Genomic DNA, 21133 nt, shown 5'->3' on the forward strand with positions numbered 1-21133 from the left:
TTTGCTCTGAAAATACATAAACTTTTAAAAGTAACATAAATATATATCTGCATTAATAAAATAGAGACTGTTGTACACAAGTTAGCCAAAGATAATTTTTTTGTTTTAATGTTTGAGCAGGTAAAATATACATCATGTATTTTTAGTTTTTGTAGGTTTATTTCTTTATGTCTGTAGCCAGGATTTTCAAGGGGGTTTAGTTCACAGCAGATTCATATCAACCTGGAATGAATCTACTGCCTCTGATTTCCTGTGGAAATAAAAGCATACCCTCTTCCCCAACATAATACATTTTTTGACTTACAATTTGAATAAGACATTTTTTAAATATATAGGTTGGTTTAATCCAGCAACCTCCATAATCCAATATGTTTTAGCAGCTGTTGTTCATTCATCAGTAATCAAAACATTTAAGACAACACAATGACAGGATCCAGACTCCCTGTGTCTTTTCCATCTCTGTGCGATTTATTTTTTATTTTACTTTTCTCTTTATAAAGATTTTGTTATTTTTAAACTATTTTTTCTATGACTATTACCTTTCTCTTTTCTCTTCCAAGCCTTTGTATATTTTTAAACACACTGTAACTTGTTTAGAGGTCTTTTCTGTCTGGATCTGTCTTTACTGAACATCTGTATTGTTCTCCGATCACATAAGATGAGTCTTAAACTGCTATGTCTGCTCCAGGTGACCTTTTAATTTACAATAGAAGGAGCAGAAGACATTATCTTATCCTGACCACTTGTTAGGTTGGTGTCAGGTTGTTTTACTATTAAAAAGCCAGGTGACCACCTTCTGTGTGACAGGTGCAAATTGCACCTTGTAGGTGGCTCAGAATTCTCTGACCGCCAAACCATGTAGGAATGAATATGGGCCTGCATATTTTGGCCCCTACATCTTTCATCTTAAATTAATGCATTTCTGTTCCTCTGTGTATTGCCACAAGGCTGTGGCCTACGGGCAAGGTTCCAGCATGTCCTCCTTTGGCAGCTACATTGTGTCTCCTTGACTCTGCCTACTTTCTCTATATATCTTTGTTCAGATTTCCTGCCTGGTTTTACTCTGCTAAGCCATTGGCCAAAACAGCTTTATTCATTAACCAGTAAAAGCAACACATATACAGAAGGACATCCTACATCAGTCTAGCAATGTGTTTCCCTCCCTCCTTTGCTTCCTCCCTACCTCCTTCGCTTCCTCCCTTCCTCCCTCCCCCCCTCCCCCTTCTCCCATCCTGCCTCCTTCCCTCCCCCCTTTTCATTCACCAGTGACTGTCATAGGCGTTTAGGTGGTTCCCTATTTTGAGTGTTGTAACCAGTGCTTTTGCAAACATGGGAGTGTGATCCTTTGTCAACATTCTGGCTGTACCTTTGAATATATACCCCAGCAGCGGAACTGATGGGTCCTTCATGTCATATCTCTTTTGAATCTTCTGAGGAACTTCTATTCTGTCGTCCATAATGACTCTTTCAGCCCTTTTACATTCTCCCCTAAAGTAATGCAAATGTTCCACTGTTCCACCTCCTCACCAACATTTCCTATCTTTTGTCGTTTAAAGAGTTAGTCTAACTAGAGTGGGTGATGTCTGTGTACTTTCCTGTGTGTTGCTGGAGCCATGCTAGACTAGACAGGTACTCTACCACAGTGCTGTGTCTCAGCCTCTCCTTGTGGTTTTGAGTTAAATTTCCCTGACGGGTGATGATGTTGACTTTTCTTTCCATACACCTTCAAATAACTGCTTTTGTGAACTATCTGTTCAGATCTTTTACCCATTTTTAAATTGAGTAATTGTTAGTTTTACAGTATACTAGTTTGAATATTGTATAGATGTTAAGTGCTGACTCTGTTCAGTGTCACTGTGTATATTATTTTCCAGTTAATGGATTGTCTCTGTACTGTAAAGACTATTTCCTTTGCTGTATAAAGCTTTTTAGTTCTAGATAATCCCATTTGTCTAGTTTTGCTCTTGTTGCCTATACTTTTGAAGTCTTATTCAACAAAACTCTTGTTCAGGCCAATAGCGTGAAGTGTTTGACAGTTTTATACTTTACTCTCTTAGGCTGGAACTCTTGATTCTTAGTGACCTTACTGATATCAGATGTTTTACCAAAATTCTTTTAAATTCCAAAACAACAGTACTGATATTAATGTTTAAAACATTTTATATTCATGTTAAACATTTGCATTATTTCAAAGTCAGAAGTGTAAAATCAAAGTGGAAAAATTAAAATCTAAATTTCTTCCAAAGGGTCTCTCATTTTCTCCCACTGGTGACCTCTTTCCTTTTTTCTCCTTTGGAGGTTAAGGAGGGACAGATGTATAAGCAGGGGCATATGTGTGTGTGTTTATACACACAGATACATTTATATTTCTCCCCCACACCCCTTTTGCTTTCACATCTGCCTGTTTTTTCACTTTACATGCATCCTGAGTATTTCACTTTAGAAATATACAATTGTTTTTCATTCCTTTATGGAATAGCCTGATACTTCATATTATGGTCACCCATCCTTTATTAAATCAGATGAGTCTCTGGGAGATGCTTGGGAAAATCATAACTTTAAAAAAGATATTTTCAATTCTCTAGACCAACTTCATTGCTCAGAGGAACTGTTTGATACAGTTTTAAAAGCGCCATTATATTTATATATCACTGCAAAAGTTCATTTTCCATATATTATGTGTAGTGTAGTGGAGAGGTATGTGTTTTTAATAGGAAGATCATTTTTCGTATGACTAAACCACATTTTCTGTTCTTTACCTTATTACAAATGGCTCTGTCTTTAAAACTTGTATTTGTTGTGGTGCCGTTCTTATTCCAGTGTAATCGCATTCATTCCTTGCTCAGTAGGGCTCCATACCTTCTAATTGTAGTTTGCCACTGGAGAAGAGCTTGTAGCTAATGTACTTTCTGGTTCTGCTTTGAAGTGAGCAGCACCTAAACTAGGCAGGTTATTGGCTTTATTAAATATGTATACATTGTGTTAATAATTCAGATGTAAAGAGCTTTGCTAATGAATTGTGATTTCCTATTTATAAATCCTCCATGGATTTTACCCAAGTACTATGTGATCTAAATTATATACATATAGGCTTTTATCCACCATCTCTTTTGAGAACCCGTGCTCCAACCTTAAACTCTAATAATCCTTTAGTATTCTCTAAATCCTTGTCCTGAAGAGAATACAAGGCAGCCTTAACTTAGCAAATATTGTAAGTACTGCTGCTTCTTCCTGAGCACTTCAAAGGCCTTGGGGTATATAATTCAATTTACTTCCTGCTTATCACCCTCCTCCTAGCTTATATGCTTTGAAGGCATAATTGTTATTGCTAATTTTTAATTCAATATCCATCTGCCATACTTACTATACAATGTGTTTGCATTGTCTCACTTGATTCATATAACAACTTTATAGTAATAGAAATTATCCTTACTATAACAGATACAAAGTGAGGGAATCACAGTTTATGAGCTTTTAAGGTTCATGCACACCATAATCAGTAGATTAGAAATTTAAGGCCAGCCAGTGATAATCAGTATAAAGTCATGACTGAGTATTTTCTTTTCTATTTCATTAATAAAGTTGTCACTAAATAATTGTTATGTTTCTGATCGTTAGACTAATATGCTCACCTTGACTGAGTGGTAACTAACTTCCTTTCATGCATTCTTTTAGCTGATATAGCCCAGAGGTACAGGATAAACAAATACCCAACGCTCAAATTATTTCGCAATGGAATGATGATGAAGAGAGAATACAGGGGCCAGCGGTCAGTGAAAGCGCTCGCAGACTACATCAGGCAACAGAAAAGTAACCCAATTCACGAGATTCAAAGTATAGATGAAGTCACCACTCTTGATGTAAGTTAACTGACGGTGGATGAACATACATTGCCCGTGTAATAACACAAACAGACCATAATATGAATGCAGACTCTGTATGTTTTCTTACAGTTTACTGCAGTAGATTTGACAGTTTGCATACTGGAAAGAGTTTGTCTGGGACTAATTCTCAAGGGAAATGCTAATGGTTGCTGAACTTCCAGATAAATGTGTAACATACCGTAAAGCTTCACTAATTGAATTAATGTAGTACAAAGAGACTCCTGAATTATGAACAGTTTAAGTCAAGCATACACACCACAGTTTGCCTCTTTCCCGTGGTTGACACCTGCAAAGCATCTACTTTAATCACTGTTCAGCTTTGTTATGACTTAGCGTCCTTTAAAATAGTCCCTTTTGATAAACTTAGCCAACGTCTGTCTTTCTAAATTAAATACACCATGCACATACATGTACACACACAAACACCAAAAGCAAAATACTATAGTGTTTAGTTTTTATTTCAGTCACTATCAGGTGACATGTTAATAAATTAGCTAGCTACCATTTTGTGGTTGTTGTCAGAGGAATATGATTCCTGGGCCAGAGATGAAGTACCTTATTACTCACATCACAGCAGGCCTTGTGAGCTGTGAGCCTTTCTTGTTATTGCTGTCTCCCAGCCCCTGCGTCCTGTGAGAACATGCAAAGGGCCATGATGGGTGCTTATACAGGCAGTGTGTTGCAGTCCAGGAAGGGATGACTATGCTTGGGGAGCTTGCCATTTTAGATCAAACAGCAAATTCTTCTTTTTTGTCTTGAACAAAACAATCTGCTATACCTTAATGTACCACAGTTAATAAAAACCCAGAGACAGAAATTGGGGTTCAGCCTGAAGGTCAGGAAAGCAAAACAGCCAGCCACTGGCTCTTACCTCTACCTCAGTCTGAAATGGCGATCCTGCCTCCAGAATCTCAGAATAAGACTGAGTGAGAGCTGTCTCCTCCCTTCTTATATTCCTCTCTAGGGCTGGGATTAAAGGTGTGCACCACTACCGCCCGGCTTCTATGGTGAACTAGTGTGGCTACTGGGATTAAAGGTGTGTGTCACTACTGCCTGGTCTGTAAGGCTGATCAGTGCGGCTGTTTTACTCTCTGAACTTAAGGCACGCTTTATTAAAATACAAATGAAATATCACTACACCTTAATGTTTTGGCTGCAAGCACACAGCCCTGAGAACTGGCCAGTATAGAGAGTGGACAGAGTCTTATGCAGTTAGCATATACAGTACCATGTGGAGGCATATTAGGGACCCGTGGAGGAGTCTGAATTGATGCAGTTTTAATAAATTTATACTTAGGTTTTATTGTAGTAAATACTGTTTTCAAGCCAACATAATTGTTGATAGTTTTGGAATAGGCATTACATGTCCTCACTGCATTCATAGTTATTCTTCAGTTGCAGATAACTGAATTACAATCAGAACTGAGTTCCAGAATAAAGTGTAAATGAAGTAGAACCATGTATGTCAGAAAATAATTAGATACTTTATTTTACAGCGCAGTAAGAGAAATATCATTGGATACTTTGAGCAGAAGGATTCAGATAATTACAGAGTTTTTGAAAGAGTAGCAAGTATTTTGCATGATGACTGTGCCTTCCTTTCTGCTTTTGGGTAAGTATATTAACCAGCAGCCTGCTAGGAGGTGAGCTTGGCTATCACACTCAGTTCTTGTTGTATTTGGTTATGTTCTAAAGATGACCTCAACCTTTTAAAGTCACTGACCAGTGATACATATGGCCAATCCTCTAAGGGCCTTAAAAGTTTTTTTTGTGTGTGTGTTGTGTTTTGTCCTATGTTTCAAACGTAGGTTAAAAACATAAGAGTGGTCTAGTTCACAACGAGCTCTTTCATGGTCTGATTCCAATTCACTGACCCTTAAGCCAGATAAACTGCTAACCCATGACTGCTCACCTGACCAAGCATGTTCTCTTTCTAGTTAAGAAGCGTAGGTTTTGTTATCTTCCTTTATCTCCATATCTTTACCACCGTCCCTTATTTCTTGTCTGAAAATAGCACCCCTACCTCCTACACACTTCCCCTCTGCAGGGGATCAGAAACCATGGCCTGTGCATGCTAAGCATGTGTGTGTTCTGTTTCCCCAGCCCTGCAGTCCGTCTTTCTAAGACTGCTCTCTTCACTCTTGTAAACTGGCCTTGTAGCTTCTCCCTGGGACTTTGGTCCCTCAGTTCTCCCTGCTTTTTCATGGTTTCCCTCTTTCCAAAATCATGTTCCTCTTTTCTGACTCACTGCTGTCATCTCTTTGCTATAATGCCATCTCTCTTTCATTTCTGCTTTTGTAAAGGTTAGTTTATGCTTTGTTACCTTGACTTTCTCAAGGTCTTCCTAATAAAAACCCTTAGCTTCTTGGAAGCTGGCTTACATCTCCATCCTTCTAATGAAGCTCGTCCCTGATCTGTTACAAAATGACTCCTGATTGGCTAACCCAGTGGATTTTCTTCAGTTTAATCCCCTCAAATTCTCTGAAGACTGAGACATCACCCTCCACCCCTTTTTCTTGTCAACACTTGACGTCGAATCCCCCTGGTTTGCCCCTCACAGTTCCTTTTTCTCCTTTTTGTTCTTTTTCAGTCTCTGAACGTAATTATTGGAAGTTCTGTCCTTGACCCTCTCTTCTTGGTTATCTCAGCCACCTTTGGCCTTTGTATAGTGTGACTTCTTTTATTTGGGGCTCTTAACAGTTGTGTTAGTCTGGTTGCAGTAGCTGCTGTGGTGCCTTCTCCAGTTGATGACTTCTGCTCCGGTCCTTGCTTTCATGCTTTTGTGGGTTTTATTGGTGTTTCGCTGTGAACGTTATCAATGTTTCTGAAGAACACTGTACAGCACGGGCAAGGGACACATCCAGCCTATGCTGTCTGGTCGCATAGCCCACCTCCAGACACTGAGCTTAGCTTAGCTTCTGCCTCCAAGCCTTTGCACTTGCTGCTCTTGTATCTGGAAGTAGTTGAAGAATTTTAGTTTCCAGAATGACTGCATTAATTTGCATCCCCACCAACAGTGAATGAGGGTTCCTCTTTTTCCAAATCCATGCCAACATTTGTTGTCAGTTGTTTTGTTTATCTTAGCCGTTCTGAGTAGGATGTGATGCAATCTTCGAGCTGTTTTAATTTGCAATGCCCTCATTGCTAAGGATGATGAACACTTTTTGAGATATTTCTCAGCTGTTTTTATTCCTTCTGTTGAAAACTCTCTCTAGAAACCTAATCCATATTTGAAATTGGGTCATTTGTTTCCTTGACTTTTTGTTTTTTGAGTTTTTTTCATATGCTGGTTATTAATTTTCTTTGAGATGTGTAACAGGCAAAGATTCTCATTCTGTAGCTTTCTTTTTCACTTAATTGATTGTTTCCTTAGGTATACAGAAGGTTTTTCATTTTACAAGGTTCCAGTTATCAATTGTTACTCTTTTTTTTTGGTTTTTCAAGACAGGGTTTCTCTGTGATTTTGGAGCCTGTCCTGGAACTAGCTCTTGTAGACCAGGCTGGTCTCAAACTCACAGAGATCCACCTGCCTCTGCCTCCCAAGTGCTGGGATTAAAGGCAGGCGTGCACCACCACCGCCCGGCACGAATTGTTTGTTACTCTTTTTTATTATTATTAATAATTTCCACCTCCTCCCATCCTCCCATTTCCCTCCCACTTCCTCCACTCCCCCCTCCCTCCCTCTCCAGTCTTAAGAGAAGTCAGGGTGCCCTGCCCTGTGTGAAGTCCAAGGCCCTCCCTGCTCCATCCAGGTCTAGGAAGGTAAGCATTCAAACAGACTAGGCTCCCAAAAAGCCAGTACATGTAGTAGAATCAAAACCCAGTGTCATTATCATGGGCTTCTCAGTCTGCCCTCATTGTCAGCCACATTCAGAGAGTCTGGTTTGATCACATGCTCATTCAGTCCCAGTCCAGCTGGCCTTGGTGAGCTCCCATTAGATCCGTCCTACCATCTCTGTGGGTGGGCGCACCCCTCGCAGTCCTGACTTCCTTGCTCATGTTCTCCCTCCTTCTGCTCTTCATCTGGGCCTTTGGAGCTCAGTCCAGTGCGCCAATGTGGGTCTCTATCTCCATCCATCGCCAGATGAAGGTTCTATGGTGATATACAAGATATTCATCAGTGTGGCTATCGGATAAGGCCAGTTCAGGCGCCCTCTCCTCTGCTGCCCAAGGAACTAGCTGGGGAAATCCCCTTGAACACCTGGGAACCCCTCTAGAGCCAAGTCTCTTGCCAACCCTAAAATGCCTCCCTTAGTTAAGATATCTTCTTCCCTGCTCCCATATCCACCCTTCCTCCATCTCAACCGTCCCATTCCCCCAAGCTCTCCCCAATCCTCCCCTTCTTCCTTCTCTCTCCCCATCTTCCCTTACTCCCAGCCCACCCCTACCCTCACCCCTGTGCTCCCAACTTTTGCTCAGCGATCTTGTCTATTTTCTTTTTTTTTCCGTTTATTTATTAAAGATTTCTGTCTCTTCCCCGCCACCTCCTCCCATTTTCCTCCCCCTCCCCCAGTCAAGTTCCCCTCCCTTGTCAGCCCATAGAGCTATCAGGGTTCCCTGCCCAGTGGGAAGTCCAAGGACCACTCACCTCCATCCAGGTCTAGTAAGGTGAGCATCCAAACTTCCTAGGCTCCCACAAAGCCAGTACGTACAGTAGGATCAAAAACCCACTGCCATTGTTCTTGAGTTCTCAGTAGTCCTCATTGTCTGCTATGTTCAGCGAGTCCGGTTTTATCCCAGGTTTTTTGAGACCCAGGCCAGCTGGCCTTGGTGAGTTCCCGATAGAATATCCCCATTGTCTCAGTGTGTGGGTGCATATTCAGGAGGATAAATATATGTTTTTCTTTGGGTTCATCTTATTATTTAGCTTCTCTAGGATCATGAACTATAGGCTCAATGTCCTTTTTTTATGGCTACAATCCACTAATGAGTGAGTACATACCATATTCCTCTTTTGGGGTTTGGGTTATCTCACCCAGTAAAGTGTTTTCTATGTCCATTGATTTGCATGCAAAATTCAAGATGTCATTGTTTTTTACCACTGAGTAGAACTCTAATGTGTATATGTGCCACGCCTCCTTTATCCATTCTTCCATCCTCCTTTTCTTGTAAGTTTCCCTTTAACTCCTTTTTTTTTCTCCAGTTTTTTCAAGGCAGGGTTTTTCTGTGTAACATTTTGGAGCTTGTTCTGGAACTCACTTTGTAGACCAGGCTGGCCCTGAACTCACAGAGATTCCCCTACCTCTGCTTCTGTTTTCCTTGTGCTGGGATTAAAGACGTGTGCCACCACCACCCGGCTTAATTTACTTTTTCGTGTCCAATTGCTCCAACTACTCTTTACAGCGCTATAATGCAAAGGAATAGTTGGGATAGTGGGCAGCTCTGTCTTACTCCTAATTTTGGAGTAAAACCTAGTTTTTCTTCATTTAGGATAATATTGGCTGTAGGTTTGTCATACATAGCTTTTATTATGTCAAGGTATGTTCCCTACAGTCCTGTTTTTTTAGAATTTTTATAAGGAAACATGTATTCTGTTAAAGATTTTTTTTCTGTATCTATTAAGGTGCTCGTGTGATGTTATCCTTAAGTCCATTTATATGATTTATTATACTTATTATTACAGATATTGAACCAACTCTGCATTTCCATGATAAAGACATTTTAATCATGGTGAATAAGCTACGTGATATGCATTTGTATTCAGTTTGGTAGTATTTATTGAGGATTTTGCATCTCTGTTCATCAGGGATAACAGTCTGTAGTTTTGTTTTGTTTCTTGTATCTTTACCTAGTTTGGGTATTAGATTAATACTGGTTTCTAAAAACAGGTTTTGTAGTTCTCCTGTTTCTATTTTTTTTTTTGTAGAGTTTGGGGAAGGGTAGGATGTAGTTCTTTAAAAGCCTGATAGATGTCTGTTGTGAATCCATCAGGACCTGGACTTTATAGTTGGAAATGTTTTTTTTTTATTACAGTTTCAATTAACACGTTTGTCGTGGGTATGTTTAGGTTCTTGATCTCTTCTTTATTTAGCTTTAGTATTTTGGGTAAATCAAGAAATTCACCTATTTCTTTCATATTTTCCAACTTAATGGAGTGAAGTTTTTTTTAAGTACTATAGTATTTTGTATTTCTTTGATGTGTATTATAATGTTCCCTGCTTGTTTTTTATTTTGTTAATTTGGGTAACTGATTTCTTTGTTAAGTGGGCCAAGAATCTGTAGATCTTGTTTATCACCTCGGAGAACCAGCTATCAGAGTAATTGATTCTTTATATTTTTATTTGTTTCTATTTCTTTGAATTTTTTTATTATTTCTTTTACTGTCTTCTGGGTTGAAGTTTGGTTTGTTCTTGTTTTTCTAAATTTTTGAATTGCATCATTAAGTCGTTTATTTGTACTCTCTGATTTTTTTAATGTAACTGCTTCTGGCTGTAATTGTCCCTCTTAGAACTGTTCATAACATGCCCCGAAACTTTATTGTATTGTGCTTTCATTTTCAGTTAGTTGCAGGGATATTTTGATTTCACTTGATTTCTTCTTTAACTCACTTATCATTTAACTTCAATTTGTTTTTTTTTGTTTGTTTATTTTGGTTTTTTGAGACAGGGTTTCTCTGTAGCTTTGTGCCTGTCCTGGAACTAGCTCTTGTAGACCAGACTTGCCTCAAACTCACAGAGATCTGCCTGCCTCTGCCTCTCGAGTGCTGGGATTAAAGGCATGTGCTACCACCGCCCGGCTTAACTTTACAGGGTCATACTTGACTAGTGTATTTACATTTCTACCCCTCCTTCTTCTCCTTCCAACTCAAGCTCTTGTCCCTCTACTCCCTCTCAAATTTATGACTTCTTTTTCTTTAATTATTATTTTATATATACATAAATGCATATCCATATATATATATATATATATATATATATATATATATACATAGTCTAGGAAAATAGAAGTAGTAGGCTCTGCTCTAGGTTCCCTGACCTCACCTTTGGACAGCTGGTTAGATTTTCAGTACAAGGCATAGATACCCTCATTCTGAGCAGGCCTTAACTCCAATTGCACACCTTTGGGTTGTCCAGCATTACACCCATGGGGATGGGTGCCATACAAAGGTGCCACCATTACACCCATGGGGATGTCTTGCCATTCTTATCATTGCCTGGTTTAGGCTTTCTAGCTGGTTAGGACTGCTGTGTTCTCCTGGGGCTGCTGCATAGCACCTCCAGATAGTATGAGAGCTAGTCCTCAGGGATGAGGCTTTCAGGTCAGCTCCAGATAGTTTCCTCCAGAGTCCTGTGTCTAGAGTTTTAGTGTCTTCAGCAACAGGGTCCCCCTTCAAGTTCTAAGGTGCATCCAAGGTTAGTGTCAGTAGCCTATATTATTTAGGGAGTCTCTTCAACTCCTCCTACCAATAACTAAAAGTAAGGTTCTCCAGGCCTCACATTGGAGTTTCTGTTAGACAGTTATGGCTCTTGGAAGCATCACACCAAGTAGTGCAATTTCATTTGAATACACACACGTATACACATGCACACATATTTATGTATATATAAAAGTGTATGTATTGTTTTCCTATGGTCTTTCAGACATCTTTAGTGTTACTTATCCCTCTTCCTTTTCTCCTTCTTTCTCAGTATTGCCCTCTCTCCCCTTCTCCCAAAAAATGCCACATTTTCCTCTTCATAGCTCCTGGGTCTCAGTCCCCAGAGCTCCTTCATTACATTGGTACTGTCATCAGTCTAGGTTAGCACCTTTCCTTCTTTTTCTGGACTGTGTAGTCAGAAACTGAAGATGTACTGATGTATGTTTAATCCACAAATTATGTAAGGGAACAAAAGGGTACTTTTATTTTTTCTCAGAGGCTTTTCTATAGAATTCTCTTAACAAATATTTATTGTCCTGGGTAAATAATTGTTATACAAGACCTAGTATTTATATGCTAAATACTCTAGTAGGCCCAGGAAATGACAATGTCCAAGTACACAAACATGCTACTTTCTAAAACTGTGTTTTTATGATACTGGTTAGTTGATTCATTATTTTTTAGAATTGCTAAATATAAAAAGTAAGAATTAGAAAGTTAATGTATTTTTATTAATCTCTCTGAACAAATTAATGTCTTTATCTATAGGTGGAAATCAGTTTAAAGTTAAAATGGCTATCATGCTGATCCTGTCGATCCAGACTTGTAAAATCCTGATGCAAAGCAGGCATGTAATGTTGTTTTAAGAAGTCTGCCTCAAAGCCGGGTGCTGGTGGCGCATGCCTTTAATCCCAGCACTCGGGAGGCAGAGGCAGGAGGATCTCTGTGAGTTTGAGGCCAGCCTGATCTACAAGAGCTAGTTCCAGGACAGGCTCTAAAACTATAGCAAAACCCAGTCTCGAAAAACAAAACAAAACAAAAAATGTCTGCCTCATATTAGTTTGCATTTAATGTATGTTTGTCTTGGTGTTACATAGTCTATGAGTGGGACAGGTAATGAGCAAGTCTTTATCTTATGGTTTTATAATTCATACATTGCAGTGATTAGTGAATTCTGTTTTATTAAAGTACATTGTTTCAAGTGTCATCTTTAAAACATTATTATTTTTTCCTCCTATCAGAGATGTTTCAAAACCAGAAAGGTACAGTGGAGACAATTTAATCTACAAACCACCAGGGGTAAGTTGCTGTTTCATGTGTGCTTAAGACACCATAGTTAATGCATGTATAGTATAAGCTATAGCTTCATTTTAAGTGCTAGTAGAATCATAGATTGATTTTTAAAACTTTAAGTTCTAGGCAATGAGCCCAAGGCTTGTGTGTTATGTGCTACAGCCTGGCCCTTTTTATTTTTAGACAGTTTCCCACTAAGGTGCCTGGGCTTGACTTGAACTTGAGACCCTTCTGCCTCAACTTCCAGAGTAGTAGGAATTAAAAGCACACTGCCATGTCTAAGTGATGTAATTTTGAAGTGTTATGGTCTAGTAACCCTTGTTTCAGAATGAAAGTTGGGCCAGAGAAGCCTGGAGTCACAGACCTGCAGTGACATTGGAATCCCCTGTCTCTGGTTCTTTTCTCCCTCTCTCTCTCTTGTATTCTTTCTGGGAGCCAGATATTAAAGATGCTGAGCAACCCATGTTTGTCACTCATTTGCATTGCACCTGCCAAACTCCAGACCTGCTGGGAAATAGATTAGCTTTTTAATAATAAAAGCATTTAGGTTGTTTTAAACTTTGCCGAGTTGTTTTCCCTTTTTTTTTAAAAAAAAAAAAACAAAACAAAAAGTGTGTGTGTGTGTGTGTGTGTGTGTGTGTGTGTGTGTGTGTGTGTATTATTCTTTAGGAGAATTTCATACAATGTCTCATATTCATTCCCCTCTACCAACTTTTTCCAGATCTACACCTCCTTCCTTACCTATCTATCTTTGTGTCCTTTTTTTTTTAAATCCATCAAGACCTACTTGTAGAACTTAAATATTCTTTGTGTGTGACCTTCTAGAGAGTGATTGACTTCCAGGGACTGCACTCTTGGAGAGAGCTAGCTCTGCCTCTCCCTGTAGCTGTTAGTTGCCAATAACTCAACTGATAGGAATGGGATTGTATGTCCAGCTCCCGTCTCCGTGCAGGATTTGGTCTGGTTTGGGCTTACGTACATGCTGTCTCATGCTGGGAGTTCATGAGTGCAGCTGTCCTGCTGGGTTCAGAAGACACTTTTTCTTGTAGTCCTTAGCCCCTCTGCTTCTTACTCTCTGCCTGCCCCCTCTTCTGCAGTGATCCCTGAGCCTTGGGAGGAAGGGTATAGTGTATATGTTCTATTTAGGGCTGAGCATTCCGTAGTCTCTTATTTTCTGCACTTTGTCCTGTTGTGGATCTCTGTGTTAATCACCATCTATTGCAAACATTACTTTCTCTGCCAAGAGTTGAGAAGTGAATTAATCTGTGGGTGTAAAATGATGAGTTGTTAAGCGTCAGTTTAATACTATGTCTGTTTAACAGAATAGCAGTTAAATTATTCTCACTTTCTTTTTTAATGTGTTTAAACATTGAAATAGTTGATTGTGCCTGAATAATGGTAGAAATAACTAAGAAGCAAAATTTCCAGTACTATCATTTCAAGTTGATGTAAAGGCCTGTTACCATGAATGTTTCACATTCCAAAGATAGACACGTGAATATTTTTTTCAGGTCATAGTTTTGTGTGTGTGTGTGTGTGTGTGTGTGTGTGTGTGTGTGTGTGTGTGTGTGTGTGTTTTGAGATAGGGTCTCTCTGTTATATAGCTCTGGCCATCCTAGAACTCACTATATACATACACCAGGCTGGCCTCAAACTGACAGAGGTCTGCCCGCTTCAGCCTCCAAGTTCTGAAATTAAAAAAAAAAAGCATGTGTCATCACACCTGGCCAAGGCCACAGTTTTTATTTTAATGTGTTTATAATGTTTTGACACTAGAATTAACTTTTATGTAGAGAAATAATTTATCATTACTTTTGTAGCTCGTTTTCAATTCTTAATTCAGATAGTGTTTTAATCCATTTTCTATTGTTATAACATGGTGTCTGAGGTGGGTGCTTCAGAAGAAAAGAGGCTGATTTTGCTCATACTTGTGAAGGTCAGAGTCCAAGACTTGGTGGTTCCTCTGTTTGGTATCCTTAGGCTCCCTTTAACTGTCAGAGCATGTTGAAGGTGTAGAAAGGAGAAAATTTACAAATTGGGCTGTGTGGTGAGATAGGAAACCAAAATCAGCCAAGACCAAATTTGCTCTTTTTATGACAAGTTAATCCCGCAAACCTACATTAATCCCCATGGAGGAGATACCTTGATGACCTAATTGCTCGCCACCTCCACCACTTTGTTAAGAGTTCTACTGCTTCTTGAATTACCCACATGGACCAAGTTTCCAGCGTGTGAACTCTTAGAGGACACACAGAAGCTGTATGCACAGCTGGACGGATGGGCCCCTGCCTGTGCTTTCTTAGGTTTGTTTCTCTACTAGTAGTTACTTGATATCACCATCTTTAACTAATCAGAGCTCAGTAGTGTCTTTAGTGTAATGTGGGCATTAGGTGAACTTGGCCTCTGGCCTACACTGTGCCTTCTTCTGGCTGTATTGTGTTGGGAGTGTTTTTTAGCTTCTGAGTGCTTTGAATTTTGTCATTAATAAAAGTAAGTGGTGGAGGTGATAGAACATGTCATGTGAGAAGCTTAAAGAAGTAAGTGACTCATCACCAAGTACCTGTAACAGTGCTGGACACAATAAGCTTACTGAATTAGTTAGTGTTTTGTTTTTGTTTTTTAATTATTTATAACCTTATTTTATGTGCATTGGTGTGAGAGTGTCAGATCCCCCTAGAACTGGAGTTATAGACAGTTGTGAGCTGCCATGTGGGTGCTAGGAATTGAACCCGGGTCCTCTGGAAGAACTGCCAGTGCTCTTAACCACTGAGCATCTCTCCAGCCCCCTAAATGTTAGTTTTCAAATCATCTTATGTACTTTCTATGCTCTGATTTTGAGTGGAAACAGTCACAGGTAATTCCTACTAGAGATGTACTTGCCTTTGATTCCCCACCATTTCTTTTTCAAAGTGTGTTTTCCTGTCCAGAGTTTCTAACAACATTTTCAATTAGAGGAATAGCTTCATTAATTCATTCAAGTAATTTTCTTTATAAAACTGCCTGACTTTAGTGAAACTGATGATAAATAATTGTCTTAAATCTTTTATATCACAAGTTAGATTACTAAGTTCCTAATTACCACAGATTTGTCCTCTTTTAAAAAGAACAAAACTATTATTTTCTTTCTTAGATATTTATATTTGATGTTTCTGGGTTAGTCGATGGATTTTAAAATGTGTTTTTGCCTGCAAAGATTATAGTAATCTAATTTTTATTTCTGTTTTTGTAACAGCGTTCTGTGCCAGACATGGTATACTTGGGATCTATGACAAATTTTGATGTAACTTACAACTGGATTCAAGACAAATGTGTCCCTCTTGTCCGAGAAATAACATTTGAAAATGGAGAGGTATGGACTCAGTGGGGGTGATTTAGTTCCATTGTGGAAAGAACTAACTGCCTCTGTACCCATGCTGGTTAGCAGCTGCCCGCAGAAAGACTCAAATAGCTGTCCTCACAGCATTTTCACCTGCTCGCACTCTGGCTATTCTAGAATCCTTGCATTTCCAGTCATAGCAGGAGTTGGTAGTAATCTTGAAAACTGACACCCACAGTTGGGTAAAGATGTCTAAATGGGTGTCTTTTAGAAGGACACATCTTAGTTACTGTGGGCAGCCCTTTACTATTAGAGGTTTTTCTAGTTCCTGTCTGTTCTAAAAGAATGCAGAAACCAATTGAATGGTGATTCTGAAATCTTTTTCATTTTGTTCCTGTTCCTAACATTGAGAAAGAGGGCAGAGTAGACTGAGGTAGTCCACCTGGTGGATAGCCGTCTGGTTGTTTCTTGGTTCTCTAGACCTGTGTGTGGTCACTGTGGTTACCTTTCTTTATTGCCTTAGGGATTGAGCTGGGTTTGTGTACAGAACTAAGGTGTCCCATGAGTTGATGATGGAATCTATTACACTAGGGGAAGGTACAAGCTAGGGCAGAAGGGTACAGAGAGAGATGCATGAGGAGGAGGGTCAGTGAGAGTTAACAAAAGATGTAATCCAAGAGAAAAGAGATGAAGAAGAAAAATCAAATTACCAAAAGATGAATATAACGGCAGGAAATGGGGGTGTGGTAAGATGGAGAGCGAGAGTTTGTAAGGTATAAGGTTATCTTTAGAGCGACAAGTGTGTTCTGGAGGGAGTGATGAGTTTTGCAGAACTTGGTGACTATGACAGCAGATTGTCCACGTAAAATAGTGGATTTTTGTGGACGAAAGTGACCTCTTAATTAAAAGAAGAGATAATATGATAAGCTTAATTGTTTATCCATATATACAAGTGAAACAAGTTTAAATGTGAGATAGGAATCAAAAGGAAGCCTTTTGTGTCATGTGATGGGACTCAGGGATTTAAAAAATCATTATGAAAGATAACCGATATGTGTGCTTCATGCTGAAGTGTTTTCTAAATGTGACCCTCAACAGGACAGCTAATGACTATGGCTACATGAGGAGGTCCTTTCTGGGCTTTTTCATGAAAATAGGAAGATGGTATTTGTTTAGATTAGATGACTCAAATCTACTGTCTCGTGCTTCTTCTGCTCTCAAATAACAGGAATATAAGTTTTAATAGCACTTTGTCATTTTCAAGGTGCATTGTATGTGTGCGTATTGAAGGGCACATCCAGGGTAGCTGTTTGGTAATAATATTGCTAAAACCATCTGTTGGCTGAACAGGGCTGTAATGTGGAACTTTATCTTCTGTCCTTAAAACACTTTTCACCTAGGTGAAAACATAGGGGAATGTTTTTATAATATACTTCTGAATAAGCATGGATTTATAATTCAAATTTATTTATTGCTGGCATACTTGTGTTTTCAGTGTGAAGACTGGCAGTTCTAATTAATGTTCATCTCACTCCTGGATTAAGAACTGATTATAGTTCTTTCTTTGCTCACCCTAACTTACCTCAAGAGGCTGCCCTGGTAGTCATATACGCAGTACTGGCTAACACAGTGGTTCTCAGCCTTCCAGATGCTGTGGCCCTTTAATATAGTTCCTCATGCTGTGGTGACCCCAACCATAAAATTATTTCATTGCTACTTCAAAACTATAATTTTGCTACTATTATAAATCATAGTATAAATATCTGATACATGACCCCTCTGGGGGCTGCTATCCACAGGTTGAGAACCACTGGGCTAACAGATTGGCCAAAGACCTTCCAGGTTAATCCATGTCTGTAACAGAGCAGGACATGTGTGTATCCTTAGTGCTCATCATAAGATACAAATGGTTGATTTTGTTCTTTGTTAAGTCTCATTGTTTTTCACACCATTAGACCCTTTTTCCTGATTACTTGCAACTGTTAGTTAGACAGATTGAGTCCACACTTGTTCTACTTCGGAAACAGCTAAACTGAATAGAGAGGCCATTGATTTTCATCAAAAGCTTCTTTCCACAGGAATTGACAGAAGAAGGACTGCCTTTTCTCATACTCTTCCATATGAAAGAGGATACAGAAAGTTTAGAAATATTCCAGAATGAAGTAGCCCGGCAATTAATAACTGAAAAAGGTAGACTGATTAAGGTGTTTGTTTTCATCTTTTTCTCACTATCTTTCTCTTCCTGTGCCTAAACACACTTATGCAATGGGATAATACTCTTGTACCCTGTAAAGATTTGTCACTTATATTGGCTTTATAAAACAATGATTAACCAGTAGCCAGGCAGGAAGTATAGGCAGGGGAACCAGACTAGGAGAATTCTGGGAAGAGGAAAGGCTCAGTCTGCAGTTGCCACCCAGACACAGAGGAAGCAAAATGAGAATGCCTCACTGATAAGAGGTACCAAGCCATGTGGCTAAACGTAGATAAGAATTATGGGTTAATTTAAGTTGTAAGAGGTAGTTAGTAATAAGCCTAAGCTAATAGGTCAAATAGTTTATAATTAATATAAGACTCTGTTTCCTTGGGACTGAACGGCTGTGGGACCAGGAAGGACAGAAACTTCCATCTACAACACTTAGGCTAAAAGTTTAACAAGTTACTTTAACATGTAGGTTTAGATATAAGGGCAAGGAAGCAGTGAAGTTATGATATGAGGCAGTGTTTTCTGTGTGTACTTGCTTTTGTTTTCTGTACTATGACTGTTTCAAGTGGCATGAAAAGTGGGTCCTAGATGAGCAGTATTGTTTGGGGAACCTTTTCCCGGTACCTTAGTGTTTCTCTGATACATTTCCAAAGACATTTGCAGAGACACTGCTAAGAGATAACATACTGTGATCCACATTAATTTCTGTATGAAAGTTGAGCCGTTGTCTGCATTTCTCCACGGTATTTTAGCAGAATTTGGGAGATTAAACAGCTTCTTCTCTGTACTGAGGATAAAAGATCATATAACGTAACTGATGACATGGTAAAAATTTGCCTATTTTAGTCATTTACTAAATATTCTAGATTTGAATTAAATTAAGAAAAATAGTCAGTTAGGCCACAAGGAGCATGAAGATGGTCCCAAGGGAACCTGTGTGTGTTAGACTCGGGGACTTGCTGTCAGAATTTAGAGAACCTTCACAGTAGATAACTGCCAATTGAAGAAATAAAAAATTCACAATAGCATTCAAATTTGAGTTTTCTTACAATTTTTAAGAAGATTATACTCTGCCCTGAAAACTAAAAAAATTCTGCTTCTTTTAAATATTCTGTTTAGGTTTTAGTTTCCTGGTCTATATTAATTTCAAGAATGTTGATATTGTTATTATGCTGTTTTGAGAGTTCATAATCAGAAAATACAGTTAAAATTCTAATGTAGATCTCAAAATTCTGTTTTTTTCAAAGGTACAATAAATTTCTTACATGCAGATTGTGACAAGTTTAGACATCCTCTTCTGCATATCCAGAAAACCCCAGCAGACTGCCCTGTCATAGCTATTGACAGCTTCAGACATATGTATGTGTTTGGAGACTTTAAAGATGTATTGTAAGTATCTCCTTTTATTCTTTTTAAAATTACATCCCACAAAGTTAACTATGAAACAATTGCTTGATTATTCTACATAACTGTATATTGTGAAAGTAATACTCAGGGGTGGATGTAAGAAGTTAGTGTGTAAGATGTGGGTGTGGCATCAATGACTAGAGAATTACAGATGTTAGGTGACTGCGAGCTAATCTCTGAAAGAAAGATTGTATACTGGGAGAAATTAGCTTTACTCTGAGGTCAGTCTTTGGCAGATCAAGGTCTAGGTCAGGCTGGTAGTGTTTGTTTTCTCATGATTGCGTTTTGTAAGAACATTAAGATTATGTTTATATAACTCAGAATTTTTCTACAACCAGGAATTCCCTTCTTAAATTTTTTTTTTAATTTTTTTTTACATGCCAATCCCAGTTCCCCTCTCTCCTCTCCCCAACTTCCCCCTCCCCTTACCACCATCCCACCTCCCATTCGCTCCTCAGAGAGGTTAGGCCTCTCCTGGGAAGTCAACTAATACTGTCCCGGCCCCTTGTTGAGGCAGGACCAAGGTCCTTCTCTCCCACCCCCCACCCATGAACCTAGGCCAAGCAAGCTATCTCTCCATAGAGAATGTGCTCTTCAAAGTCAGTCCACGCATTAGATTTAGATCCTGGTACCACTGCCAGTGGCGTGGCCCTTTATACTGCCCAAGCCATACCATTGTCACCTGTATTCAGGGGGCCTAGTTCAGTCCTATGCAGGTTCCGCATTTGTCAGTCAGGAGTCAGTGAGCTTCCACTGGTTCGGGTCAGCTGATTCTGTGGGCTTCCCCATCATGGTCTTGACTCCTTTGTTCATATTATCACTTGTCCCTCTCTTCGCCTAGAGCTCGGCCCAGTGGTTAGTTGTGGATCTCTGCATCTGCTTTATCTGTTTCTGGAAAAGGGTTCTAGCGTCCCTGGGGTCGTGGACGGTAGGCCCACAACCAGGAATCTCTAATGGCATGTAACGAGAACCTTTCCAAAGAGGTACTAATAAACATGGAAGCCTTGTGACTACTGCAGAGACTGAAATCTTACTAGCTTCCAGGATGTGAAGTACAGTGATGAAAAGTTTGAAGTATTAATATATGAAAATTTTAAGCAGTACAGTTTAAGTAATTCACACTTAAATATTTCTTGGACAATTCATTTAAATTTTCTAAATTTCAAAATACTATTCTGAGAGGATAAGTTGAGGTTTCACTGCCAAATAAATAATCCCACATAATTGACTATTTCAGTAGAGATGGGATTTTCCAGAAGAATCTCAGTTCTGAAACATATGTAGTATTGAGTTCTTTCTTGAGCTGGTCACTGAACTTCTGTTTCTTCTTCATGCATAAAGTGTGGTTGATAGTTGCCTAATGAGACCTTAGTGCAAATGAGTGAGAGGTGATGGATGTGTTATAAGCCATAAAGTTGTAACAAATACTAGTAGATGGTTGTATTATAAATATATCAAAGGCCAGTTTTAATTTTACTTATACTCAAAGACTATCATTTAACCTATTAATTCAACTAATGATTTTCTAGGTCTTCTAAATATAGTCATTATGCCAGATGTCAAGTGTGTAAAATCTACTGTGACTGAGTCTTCTGGAGCCTGAAGTTGGCCCAGTGGCAGGTGGTGGGACGTCCACCTGTTAGGGATGGTCTGTAGTTTAGATCTGTAGA

General features: G+C 39.1%; 1 protein-coding gene across 1 annotated transcript in view; it reads left to right on the top strand.

The window, feature by feature from the left end:
* Erp44 (endoplasmic reticulum protein 44) overlaps window positions 1-21133 on the top strand; it is a 90578-nt gene that overhangs the window by 58911 nt on the left and 10534 nt on the right. Inside the window, exons 5-10 of the mRNA XM_075967247.1 lie at window positions 3676-3860; window positions 5381-5496; window positions 12483-12540; window positions 15767-15883; window positions 17929-18040; window positions 19304-19445. Coding sequence (XP_075823362.1) covers window positions 3676-3860; window positions 5381-5496; window positions 12483-12540; window positions 15767-15883; window positions 17929-18040; window positions 19304-19445 — 730 coding nt within the window. The remainder of the gene's footprint in view (window positions 1-3675; window positions 3861-5380; window positions 5497-12482; window positions 12541-15766; window positions 15884-17928; window positions 18041-19303; window positions 19446-21133) is intronic.

The sequence above is a fragment of the Microtus pennsylvanicus genome, chromosome 3 (assembly GCF_037038515.1).
Source record: "Microtus pennsylvanicus isolate mMicPen1 chromosome 3, mMicPen1.hap1, whole genome shotgun sequence".
Taxonomy (NCBI): Eukaryota; Metazoa; Chordata; class Mammalia; order Rodentia; family Cricetidae; genus Microtus; species Microtus pennsylvanicus.